The sequence below is a fragment of the Lynx canadensis genome, chromosome X (genome assembly GCF_007474595.2).
Source record: "Lynx canadensis isolate LIC74 chromosome X, mLynCan4.pri.v2, whole genome shotgun sequence".
In the NCBI taxonomy this organism is placed as follows: domain Eukaryota; kingdom Metazoa; phylum Chordata; class Mammalia; order Carnivora; family Felidae; genus Lynx; species Lynx canadensis.
This window is the reverse complement of record NC_044321.2, coordinates 584,322-596,970: the sequence shown is the minus strand read 5'-3', so window position 1 is coordinate 596,970 and position 12,649 is coordinate 584,322. Positions and strand designations below refer to the sequence as shown.

At 54.6% G+C, this 12,649-nt stretch overlaps 1 protein-coding gene across 1 annotated transcript in view; it reads right to left on the bottom strand.

Annotated features, from left to right (window-relative positions):
- The window catches only part of LOC115507872 (granulocyte-macrophage colony-stimulating factor receptor subunit alpha-like), a 29,160-nt gene that overhangs the window by 3,677 nt on the left and 12,834 nt on the right, over positions 1–12,649 (bottom strand). The window contains exons 2-9 of the mRNA XM_032592263.1: positions 12,336–12,645; positions 8,569–8,649; positions 7,565–7,707; positions 6,436–6,559; positions 3,898–4,027; positions 3,632–3,804; positions 2,057–2,190; positions 178–207 (exon numbers count right to left, since the gene is read on the bottom strand). Coding sequence (XP_032448154.1) covers positions 178–207; positions 2,057–2,190; positions 3,632–3,804; positions 3,898–4,027; positions 6,436–6,559; positions 7,565–7,707; positions 8,569–8,649; positions 12,336–12,483 — 963 coding nt within the window. The 5' untranslated portion in view covers positions 12,484–12,645. The remainder of the gene's footprint in view (positions 1–177; positions 208–2,056; positions 2,191–3,631; positions 3,805–3,897; positions 4,028–6,435; positions 6,560–7,564; positions 7,708–8,568; positions 8,650–12,335; positions 12,646–12,649) is intronic.

Genomic DNA, 12,649 nt, shown 5'->3' with positions numbered 1-12,649 from the left:
GAGACGGGGACCGAGCTAAGCCCCATTGGACAGAAGACGATACGGAAGGTCAGAGTGTCCCTAGGACTTAGGAAACGTCCCCATAAAGGACGTTGACGTCCATCCACTACAGGTGTTTGGCAGGAAGAAATCTGGGTCACGCTCACAGGAATCTTCTGGGTCAGGGTTTTAACTCACCAGTTGATTTCCGGCGTGTTCCTTGTTGTTCTAGAAACAAACAAACAGAACTAGATGTACTTTTCTGCATTGGGCACATTTTTACAGTTTTCACACGTTGTCCCCTGGGAGTGTGGTCAAGGGTCACACCCTGGGGCCCAAGGGACGGCTGAGGCCCTGTGAGCTGCCTTCACCCCGAGTCACATGGGGACTGAGGGTGGGACTCATCCACGGAGGGAAATGGGGCCTGATCATGCCTAGGGTTCAAGCCAGTGGCGGATGGGGCCAAACAAGGGCTGGAGGTCGTGTTTGTCTACACTGGGCGCAGGCGGATGTGGAGAGAGGGCTCCCCCTTGTCTACACTGGGTGCAGCTGGAAGTGGAGAGAGGGCTCCCCCTGTCTACACTGGGTGCACGTCCATATGGAGCCTAGCGTCCCCCTGTCTACACTGGGCGCACGTCCATATGGAACCTAGCATCCCCCTGTCTACACTGGGTGCAGGTCCATATGGAGCCTACCGTCCCCCCTGTCTACACTGGCGCAGGTCCATATGGAGCCTAGCGTCCCCCCTGTCTACACTGGGCGCACGTCCATATAGAGCCTAGCGTCCCCCCTGTCCACACTGGGCGCACGTCCATTTGGAGCCTAGCGTCCCCCCTGTCTACACTGGGCGCACATCCATATGGAGCCTAGCGTCCCCCCTGTCTAAACTGGGCGCACGTCCATATAGAGCCTAGCGTCCCCCTGTCTACACTGGGCGCAGGTCCATATGGAGCCTAGCGTCCCCCCTGTCTACACTGCGTGCCCGTCCATATGGAGCCTAGCGTCCCCCTGTCTACACTGGGCGCACGTCCATATGGAGCCTAGCGTCCCCCCTGTCTACACTGGGCGCAGGTCCATATGGAGCCTAGCGTCCCCCCTGTCTACACTGCGTGCCCGTCCATATGGAGCCTAGCGTCCCCCTGTCTACACTGCGCGCACGTCCATATGGAGCCTAGCGTCCCCCCTGTCTACACTGGGCGCAGGTCCATATGGAGCCTAGCGTCCCCCCTGTCTTACACTGCGTGCCCGTCCATATGGAGCCTAGCGTCCCCCCCTGTCTACACTGGGCGCAGGTCCATATGGAGCCTAGCGTCCCCCCTGTCTACACTGGGCGCACGTCCATATGGAGCCTAGCGTCCCCCTGTCTACACTGGGCGCACGTCCATATGGAACCTAGCATCCCCCTGTCTACACTGGGCGCAGGTCCATATGGAGCCTAGCGTCCCCCCTGTCTACACTGCGCGCACGTCCATATGGAGCCTAGCGTCCCCCCTGTCTACACTGGGCGCACGTCCATATGGAGCCTAGCGTCCCCCCTGTCTACACTGGGCGCACGTCCACATGGAGCCTAGCGTGCCCCTGTCTACACTGCGCGCACGTCCATATGGAGCCTAGCGTCCCCCGTCTACACTGGGCGCACGTCCATATGGAGCCTAGCGTCCCCCCGTCTATACCGAGTCTCCGTTGATGAGGAAGAGAGAGTCCGCCTTGCCCCCCCCCCCCATGGCCTCCCGTGGCCGTGGCGGAGCGGACCTGCCTTGTCTACACTGGGTCCCGGCGGTCCTGGAGGAAAGAACCCCCTTCTCCAGGCGGGTGCCGGCGGCGTGGACGGCCAGGGCCTGTGCGTCCCGCCTCGGCCTGCTCACCTCCAAGCCCCGACGGCTTTCGGGGTGCAGCCGGGGGTGTCCCCTCGCCCTGGGTGACCGTCCCGCGCGGGGGGCACCGTGTCCTCCTCTGCCCGCCGCCCCGCCTCACCCATGGCTGCCGGGCCGCGGGCACCGGGCCCTCGCGGCGGGGGGCGGGGCGCTGGTCTGCCCTCTGGGTCGACGCCGTCCGGTCCGGGGCCGAGCGCACTGACCTGTTTCTGGATGCGCAGCTGGTAGTTGAAGTCCCAGGCGGACGAGGGGTGTCGCGTCCTGGGCGGGTCCCAGAGGATCTGGCAGTGGGACGGGTTGCAGTGGACGCTGACGTTGTTGGGCGGGCTGTATATTTCTGCGAGGGGGGCCGAGGTCACGGCCCTGAGCCCCGGGGGCTCCGGCCCAGGTCCGCCCGCCGGGCGTCAAGGGGCAGCCGGAAGGGGTCCCCCGGAGCACCAAAGGGGACGGCGGGCGGGCGCGCGGGCAGGGCTGGCGGTGCGCACGCGTGACCGCGTGGCCGGCTGCGGGGAGGGACCCGGGAACCCCGGGGGAGGGAAGGAGGGACGCAGGGGGCGCTGAGCGGGCACGGGGCCACTATGGGGACAGCCGGGCGGAGAGGACGCACGTCCTGACCCGGCGAGCGGAGAAGGGATACCCCGCGGGGTGGGTGGCGCCAAGGCTGGGGACGTGCGGTCTGTGTCTCCTCCCGGCGGCCACATTCGCTCCTCAACCCCGGAGGTGGGAGGGGGCGCGTTCCGTTCCCGGTCCTTTCGGGACGGCACGCAGCCTTCCTTACGCAGACACGACTCCTTAAACCGTTGCCCCTTGGGGCCCCCAGCCCCTCTCCCATCCCCCTGCCCCTCGCCCAAGTCAGAGGAGGGAACTGAGAATTCAAAGCCACCGATCCTGCGGTTGGTAACCCTGGCAACCGGCCCCCGCCCGGAGCGCTTTTCCGCAGTCACCTCGTTAACATAACAAAAGACACATTCACGGCTCTGGACCCCGGGAAATTCAAAGGCTCTGGTCAGCCCTGGGCCACAGAGCCGGGACGGAGACCCAGAGCGGCCGATGGGAAGTCACAGTATCACAGGGCTGAAGTTTGCAATAATCTTGGGGCCTCCTGGGTCCAATAAAAGTCTTGGAAACACGGGGAAGAAGAGAGAAAAGTCGGGATTCCCTCGGAAGGAAGGTGGCCACGTCTGGGCCAGGGGACGTTTGACCTGCTGTGACAGTCCCAGGGGCCCCAGCGGCCACCTAGAGCTCCCCCAACTGGTGGCTCTGCAAGAGGGGTTGGGGGAGACGTGAGCTGGCATCCGTTTGTCAGCGGGGTCCCCCCAAAAGGCAAGAGAAGGCTGTGCCCGCTACCCCATGGGGAGGCCCACAAGCGAGCCCGAATTCCCCTCCCGCCACCTCCCGGTCGGAATGTCCCCCTCTGTCCTGCTGGGACTTCACTGTGGGGGCCTGCGGGGGGGGGGGGCTCTGGCTTCCTCCAGTGGGCGGCGGGGGGCACGGGCACCACACCTTTTCACCACGCCGAGTTCTGAGTAGAAGGGGTGCTGGCCCCCTTACTCGGCCACCTTCCAGGAGGAAGGAACCGTATGCACACCTCGACTCGGGGTCTTTGGCCTCCAGAGCTGCGAAAGAATACATTTCCGTTCTTCCACCCCCCCCCCCCCCCCCCAGTTTGTGGCCAGGTGCTAACAGCAGCCCCAAGAAACGCGGGCTGGTGTCCCAGCAAATCCTGTTCCAAGCTCGCCTGCCAAGCATGGGTTCACCCCACAGGACGCCGTTCTTACCTATTTTTTTCAAGGACAAAATCGTATCAAAAAACTGGACCGCCGTCTCTCGGCTGGTACCGTTCACCAGGAAGTAATTGCGGAACGTTAATCCCGACAGATCGTGCAGGTGACATCCGACGTGGGTTCGTGAGTCCGTCACGTAATGAGGACACTCTCTTTCCCTTTTTTCCCTACAAGATTCCAAGGTGTTCGGAGACCGGTCAGGGCGTCCCCCCCTCCCGCCCTGTGCTTTTCAAGGCCGCCTACACAAGGTCGACACTTACTTAAAGTCTTGTATGTACAAGAAATATTGGACGTCATCAGGCGCAGCCCGACCTTTCGCCCAAGTGCAGTTCATGAAGTTCACGTTGTAGATAAAACAGGAGAAGTTTTGGGCAGCGGTGCCCTCGCCACCTGAGAAGACACAAGAAGGAAACAATCTGGGCAAGTGGACCACATGCTTGGAGCCTCTACCGAGCATTCAAACAATAGTTCGTTCCAGTCCTTCTTAAACACGTCCAAAAAATGGAAGAAGAGGAAACAGTTCCAAATTCATTTTGTTTTATTTACTTTTTATTTCGAGAGAGAGAGAGAGAGAGAGAGAGAGGTGGGAAGGAGCAGAGAGAGAGAGGAAGAGAGAGAATCCCAAGCAGGCTCAGTGCTATCAGCGGGAAGCCTGATGCAAGGCTCAAACTCATGACCTGAGCCAAAATCGAGAGTCGCATGCTTAACAGACTGAGCCACCCAGTGTCCCCCAAATTCATTTCATGAGGACAGGATCACCCTGAAGCCAAAGTCTCATACACACACGGAAGGAAAGAAAATCACATCCCGATATCCAAAAATTCAGTATCCATTCATGATTGAAAAAAAAAAAAAAAAACCTTTCAATAAAATACGTAAAGAAAGAATTTGCCTCAACACAATAAAGGACAGATGTAAAAAAGCCCATAGCTAACAGCAATGGAAAAAAACAGAAAGCTTGCCTTGTAAGGTAGGAAATGAGTCTACTGTAGGCACTCTCACCAGCTCGATTTAAATTTTTTTTAATGTTTATTTATTTTTCAGAGAGAGAGAGAGCGTGAGCAGGGGAGGGGCAGACAGAGAGAGGGAGACACAGAATCGGAAGCAGGCTCCAGGCTCGGAGCCGTCAGCACAGAGCCCGACGTGGGGCTGGAACTCACAGACTGTGAGATCATGACCTGAGCTGAAGTCGGTTGCTTAACCGACTGAGCCACCAGGTGCCCCATCACCACCTCAATTTAAACATAGCATGGGAAATCCTAGCCAGAGCAATTCGACAAGAAAAAGAAATAGAGGTATGGAAATTTAAAAAAAAATCAAGATTATCTGTTTGCTGATAATATAATCATATGTGTACAAAAACCCCCTAAAAACTAAACAAACAAAACACTTTAATTTTTTTTTAATTTTTAAAAATATTTATTTATTTTTCAGAAAGAGAGAGACACAGAGTGGAAGCAGGGGAGGAGCAGAGAGAGAGGGAGACACAGAATCCAAAGCAGGCCCCAGGCTCTGAACTGTCAGCCCAGAGCCCGACATGGGGCTGGAACTCACGAACCGCGAGATCATGACCTGAGCCAAACTCTGCCGCTCAACCAACTGAGCCACCCAGGTGCCCCAAAAAACACTTTTATTATAGCTAAAAAATAAATGTAATAAAGTTGCAGGATACAAAATCAGCATACAAAAATCAGCAGTATTTGTATACTCTAATGGCAACCCGTTTAGGAAGAGAATTAAGAAAATAATTCCAGGACGCCTGACGGGCTCAGCTGGTAGAGCATGTGACTCTTGACGTGGGGACTGTGGGTTTGAGCCCCACATTGGGTGTAGAGATTACTTAAAAATAAGAAAAATTTAAAAAAGGAAATAATCCCTTTGTTCTGATAGCAACAAAAAGAATACAATACTTAGGAATAAACTGAACCAAGAAGGTGAAAGATGTGTATACTGAATATTATCTGACATTGATGAAGAAAATTAAGAACACACAGATAAGGGGCGCCTGGGTGGCTCAGTCCATTAAGCATTTGACTCTGGGTTTGGGAGGAGAAGGAGAAGAAGGAGGAGGAGGAGGAGAAGTGGGAGGAGGAGAAGAAGGAGAAAACAACAAAAGAAAACAAACAAACAAACACAACAAAAGACCCCCCAAAACTGAAACAACCTGAATAGGGCAAAGGACCTGAATATACATTTTTCAGAAGAAGATACACAGATGGCCAACGGCTACGTGGGAAGATACTCCACATCACTCATCATCAAAGAAATGCGAATCAAAGCCACAAGGAGCTGTCGTCTCACACCCGCTAAATGGCTATTATGAAAAAGAGGAGAGATAAATACCTGCGAGGGTGTGGAAAACAGGGAACCCTGTGCACTGCTGGTGGGAATGTGAGTGAGTGCAGCCACTGTGGAAAAATTAGGAAGTTTCTCTAAATATTCACCGCAGAACTCTCATATGGCCCAGCAATCCCTACTTTTGGGTCTATACCCAAAGGAAACGAAATCCGGATCCCCAAAAGGTATACACACCCCCATGTTCATTACGGCACACATTCACAATAATGTGAATCATCATTCATTATGATTCGCGATAGCCAACGTGTGGACACAGCCTAAACGGTGTTGCTGAATGGATGGATACAGAAGATGTGATGTATACACACGATGGAGTAGTACTCAGTTACAAAAAGAAGGTGTTATGTATGCCAAGTGAGCAAAGTCAGACAAGAAAGACAAAATTGGGCATGCCTTGAGGGTAATGATGTCCAGAAGGATCACTGTGATGTTTTCCCTACCTGGGTTAGCGTAGACCAGTTTTTCTGGAATCGGTCCTTGGGTGCTATTTACTTTAACCACGAACGTGACTCCCCCATGGAGAGAATCATGGGAAAAGTTGCAGTGACAGTCTTTGTTCTTGGGCTAAAAAGATGCAACCAGTCAGCGCATTAGGAAATTTTTTCTTCTCATCTGGATGTCGTCTGTTCATCCACTGACCCCGTGAAGTCACCACCACCCATGCACACTCTCTGGGTGGGTGTTGGCGTGCCAACGCGTGGGTGGGACCTCAACCCTGCAGTGTATAGTGTTGTTTAGAAGGCGGGAACAGAGGCCTTCTTTCACTGGGGCCCTCAGTCACCAGAGATCCGTTAAAATGCAGATTCTGGTTCAGTGGGGTCCAGGCGGGGGAGTTTTCTTGTCCTGTCTCAAACGCCTCATACAGTCACAGGCTTCATGTTACCATTGTATCTGGTGAGCCTTGTGACCATGTTTTCATCGAACACTCGGGACTAATGCTATGTCTTTCTTGGGATTAAGTCCGCCGTGTGGATGAGTTTGGATGGATCCACCGGGCAAAGGCTGCCGTTTCCGCTGGGAGGACAGCGGTTCCCCTAAGCAACACCCTCTGACGGGACACCAAAGCCTGAAAATCACAGAATAAGCCATATGTCTTCCCCCTGATCACTGTTGTTGGACATTCCGTCTCCCGGAAAGTGCCCCCTGGAAATTCTGGGCACATTCGGGTTCCCGATCGGAATCTGCCCTTGTGGCCCTGGGTCCCGCATCCCACCAGATTGTCTCATTTCGCCCTCTTTCGTGGGTGATCATCCCCGAGGGTCCCACCCTACAGCCTGTGAGAGGTCTAACCTCATAGGAGCTTTGAGCTGGGCATCCTTTCTGGGGAGCCCCGCCCTCCCTTTCCTTTTGGGGTAAGACATTTTCCAAGGAGTTGCTAAGTCCCCCAGGGAATCGGGCCCCCAGGCACCTTTTGGACACGGGCCAGCCCTTATCTCCCTGGTACATCTAGAACCATGATGTGTCCCAACGTCATACCCATGCTGTTCATTCCCACCTGTTGTAAGCCTTATTGCTAACGTGAAGAGAGCCTCCTGAAGGATACCAGATGACTTTATCAGATCATCTTACCTTTTTTCTGATCTCTCCTTTCTCCTTGTGGATCATCACACATTCGAGGTAGGTAGTGTTTTCTTTGCAGTCCCAACTCAGTTCCATTGTCCTTCGGTCAAACTTCATATTTAGACTGGGGACCCATTCCATGGTTGGAACCTCTGAAAGACGTAGCCACCGGATTCAGAAGTTGCCCTTTTCCCATCGTCACTCCCCCCGCCGCTGACCCATCCCGTATCTTGTAAGCAAAGATCAAGGCCGGGACATGCTGTGCCCTTCCCCTGTCCCACCCCAGGTGGCCCCAGGGCATTGGCACATCCTCAGAATCTGCCCCCCTTCCCATCTCCCTTCCTGCTGGATCTCCGTGACTTTTCTCCATGTGAGGACGCCTACTGTGACGTGAGCCAAGACCACCAAGTGGAACCAGCAGAGACTATTTTTACTGCGAGCTCGCCACGGTGAGGGAGTCGGCCACCATCGGCGGCACTTGTCAGGACTCAAGGGCGGACAGAGGGGAGGGCAGGTTTCACAGTGGACAAGCGGGGCCATTCGGTTGTGCCCCGATCAGAGGCTGTGAGTGTGGGGGAGATCACGTGACTCCCTAGAAGCGGGGCGCCCCCGTGATACGTGAGGACAGCGCATCGGGCTTCCTCCGGTTGGTCCTAAGGCAGAAGTGGTATCAGAAAGCAGGGAAGCTGTCAGCGAGTGACCAAATCCCGGACATAACCCAGCCGAGGAAAGTCTTTGACGGTCAACAGAACTCTGACAACACGGATGCATTTAGAGAACACGTCCAGCCAGCTTGTGCACAGCCCTGGACCCAGGGCACTCCGGAGTGAGCACACCTCATCAGCATCACGTGCGATGCACACGGCAGGGGCCAGGCTGGACAGCACAGACTTTGTGCAGGCGCGTAAGGTGCGGGAGGACCCAGAGACCTCACGTGTCAGGACGTGTCCCCAGGGACACAGGGACGCGGAATGAGGCGGGCAGAAAAGGGTCAGACAGCTTCACGCCCTTACCCTGCTGCTCCTGAGTCAGGGGTAACGCTGGGTCCAGCAGCACACAGAACAGGATGGTCGTGGCCAGGGTCCCAGGGGCGGCTGGTGAGGACGAGGAAGCCCTGGAAGGAGGGACAGTCACACTGTGAGGAAATCAGCTCTCACTAGGGGTCTCAGCAGGAGGACCCAGACAGGATTCCCCAGGGGGATGCTCGGGGGGGAAAACCACAGGACCATCCCCAGGCTGATGGCCAGCCCGCTGGTCTGCCGGGGGTCACTGCAGGTTACAACCGGTCTCAGGGGTCCCCAGAACCGAGGGCCTGGCCTGCAGCCTGGACACGGGCTCCAGCCCACCCTGTGTCCTCTGTGTCCCTGCGGTGAGTTGACCACATGCTCTGGCATCATTCCCGTCTGTAATCTAGTGGAGGAGATAGACGTCCGCGGGGCCCTTATTACGACGTCCACCATGCTGACATCGGGATGGACACGTCTCTGGGCATGTTATTGTGCCCACCACAGGTACCAAGATCCACTCACTCCCTAGGGCTCAGGGCTGAGTCCAGGATGGGCACCAACTTGATGGCCATGTTGCACACAAAACAACAGTGGAGACAGAGAGTCAGGGTCGTTCCCAGGCTGCTGGACTGTGAGTGAGGTCCTGGCTCCACTACTCTGCCTCCCGGACACGTCCGGACCATCTCTGACCGGGGTCCGGGTGGAACGCAGGCTCCCCAAGCCCTTCCCCAGGCTACGCCTTCATTTGTCAAAGAAATGCATTCCGGTTCACCTGCAGAGAATGGCCTGGGCTGTCCACCTACTCGAGAGCCCCGCGTGACCAAGAAACCAGGAACCCACTCACTGACTTCTCTCTTCTCCGGAATCAGCTTCCTGTGAGAGGCAGGTTACAAATGATCTCCGCGCACAAGCGTGGATGGAGGATTTACCAGTGCCCCGCGAATCTACCCTGCAAATTCACACGTCCACCACGTTAATCAGGCTTGACTCATGGTCCAGATGAGTCTTGAAGCCACACCGATATGTCACAGTACTTGGTGAGGAAAATTACACGCACTCCTATTCCTTTCTCATTGTGCCGACTCTTTTTGTTCATACAATTTTAATTTTCTAATTTGTATTAAATTTTTTAACTAAAAAATTTTTTTGCTGTTTATTTTTGAGAGGCAGAGAGACACAGACACAGAGCACGAGCAGGGGAGGGACAGAGAGACAGGGAGACACAGAATGCGAAGCAAGGCTCTAGGCTCTGAGCTGTCACACCAGAGCCCGACGTGGGGCTCGAACTCACAGACTGTGAGATCATGACCTGAGCTAAAGTCGGACGCTTAACCGACTGAGCCACCAGGTGCCTCCAAAAGGTTTTTATAGGAGTATAGTTGACACACACTCTGATTCTGTCTTAATACTTAGAATGGATTGGGGCGAGTAGAAAAAGAAATGATAGGTCAGGTTTCCGTTGAGGTAATAACAATATTGTGAGGTTTCTCTTTTTTTTTAACTTCTTTTTTTAAAACTTGAGGTTTGCAACTATCGAAAGGGGTGTGTAAACATAAAAGAGGAAAATAAAAAGGGGTAAGTGCACAGAGAGATATGGAGGAGCTTAAATAATTTACTAAGTGAAAGAAGGCAGCTTGAAAATGATACGTCCTGTATGATTCCAACTCTATGACATCCTGGAAAAGGAAAAAGTATGGAGACAGAAAAAAGTGAGCTGTCTTCAGGGTTGGGGGAGGGACAGATGGGCAGGTGGGGCACAGAGGATTTTTAGGGCAGTGAAACTACTCTGTTATCATCCTATAACGGTGGATTCATGTTGTACACATCTGTCCCAAACTCAAAGAATGTCCAACACCAAGAGTACTGTAATGTAAACCGTGGGCTTTAATCAATAATCACGTATCAATATTGGCCCATCAATTATAACAGCTGTGCCGCACTGATGCCAAATATTAATAATGGGGGAGACTAGGTCCAAGGGGAAGCACATATATAGGAATCCCTTAATTTTGACTTAAATGTTTCTGTAAACCTAAAACTGCTCTTAAAAACAAAAACAAAGTCTATTAAAACTTTTTCAACACGTAAGGACAAAAGCAAAGGGATCTGGTCACATAAAGCTGCACTCAACAGAGAACACCTGATGCTACGCTTGGGTTTGGGGTGGGGTCTTGTGGTCTGCCCACCATCTCCCTGGTGGTATTTTTGCTGGGGTTGGTTCCTTGGTGATTGTTGTTGTCACTTGTCAGTTGTAACGAGGGTCTTAGGTCTCTAAGTATTTCTCTCCCTCTCAGCCACTAACTGCCTCTGCTGTTTCTTCCTGCCTTTGTGTTCCCTATGACCTCATCCTTTTAACTCCTTATCTTTTTTTGGAGGTTCCTCTCTCTCTCTTACCACACATGATGGTGTTTTCTGTAATTTCCTTGTGTTAATGGTCTATGTTTTCTATCTTTTCTGAACACTCCCTCTTTACTCTTGGTGTATTAGCTCCCCAGGTGCTGACAGAACAGATAGCCACAAATTTCCTTTCTTCCTTCCATTTCTCTTCCCTCCCTCCTTGCATCCTTTCTACTTTCTTTCCTTCCTTCCTTCTTTCCCTTCTTCCTCCTGCTTCCTTCCTTCCTTCCTTCCTTCCTTCCTTCCTTCCTTCCTTCCCTCTCTCTCTCCCTTCTTTCCTTCCTTCCTCCCTTCCTCCCTCCTTGCCTTCCTCCCTCCCTCCTTCTGTCCTTCATTGCTTCCTTCCTTCATTTTGTCCCTTCTTTCTTCCCTCCTTTTTCCTGCCTCCCTCTCTCTTACCAAGTCCTTTCCATTTCGTCCAGTGTCTGCTTTCTGGCTGCCTCCATCCCGCTGGTCCCTCTCTTCTTGGGCTCTCTTCCTCTCCCCCTGGGCCCACCTTAAGCTCCCTCTCCTGTCTCCCTCCCACGCATGGCCAGTTCAGCACATCTGGGCTCCTCTCTCCCCCACGTCCAGCCCCACCCAGGGGCTCCTCCCTCTGTAGGAGCTACAGGCCCCCGCCTCACTGCTCCCTGCCCCACAGACCTCTGAGCTGTGGGGATCATTCCTCACCGCCTGCCTCCTTTCCCACTCACTCTGTGCAGTGACAGGCAGCCTGCGTACTGAGGACTCTTCTAGATGCCCCAGCCCCTTCTCCCCTGCTGTGCACCACTTTCTCCGGCTGGAGCCCAACAGTGCAGAATCCGGCCAGCTCCCCACACGCCAGGGGTGCACACCTGAGCCACCGTGCACCTGGGGAGCCACCCCCGGCCTCCAATTCCTGCCTCCCAACCTCCCAGAGCCCACCCTGCCCGCAGGGCACCACACTTGCTATACAAGAGGAAATGAAAGCGGGGACCAGACCTGTCCCAACTTCCCGGCCTCCCCCGCACCTAGCAGTCCAGAGCTATGGCGACCTTCCGGCTTCCTCCGTCTGCAAGCTGAACCTTGCTCCACCCAGGCCTTGCCGGGCTTGATTTCCCTTCACCCCCAGACACGTCTCGAATCCGCGTTTCTCCTCCTTTTTCCAGCCTCCCGTACCACCTGCTTGGGGGCTGCACACGCAGCAGATGCCTGTGGATGGACGCCCGCCCCACCGCCCCAGTGTCCCCGCCGCCCCTGAATTGCTGCACCGAAATTTGCCCCCGCCTGGACCTGTTCCCCATTCTACTTCCTCTGCACTGACCCCTGCCTGTTTCTTCTTGCTCATGGTGATGGAGCAAAACCATCAACTTCTGTAAACTGGATGAAGGGAAAAAAAGAAAAACCCAAAAGCAGACAACTGGGTTCTTTCACACCCAAGGGCGGCGGGCAGGGGACCCACGGGAGGGTTGCTCTTCTGACTGGATGGTTAGTCACGTTGTGCGGCTCTTGGCCGAGGATGCCGACAGTCCCCGAGGAGGACGTTGCGGGGAAGCGTGAAGTCATTGGTGCCGTGATGTCTCAGGCGCCTGGTGTGGTGAGCGTAGGCACCCTCCCACGGGGTTCCTGGTTTCCCTGCTCACGCCCGTCCTGGGGGGCAGCTCCTACCGGCCTCACTCCACCGGATGGGAAAATGCCATCCAGCGGGACAGGGGGTAGGATCTCGTGCTTC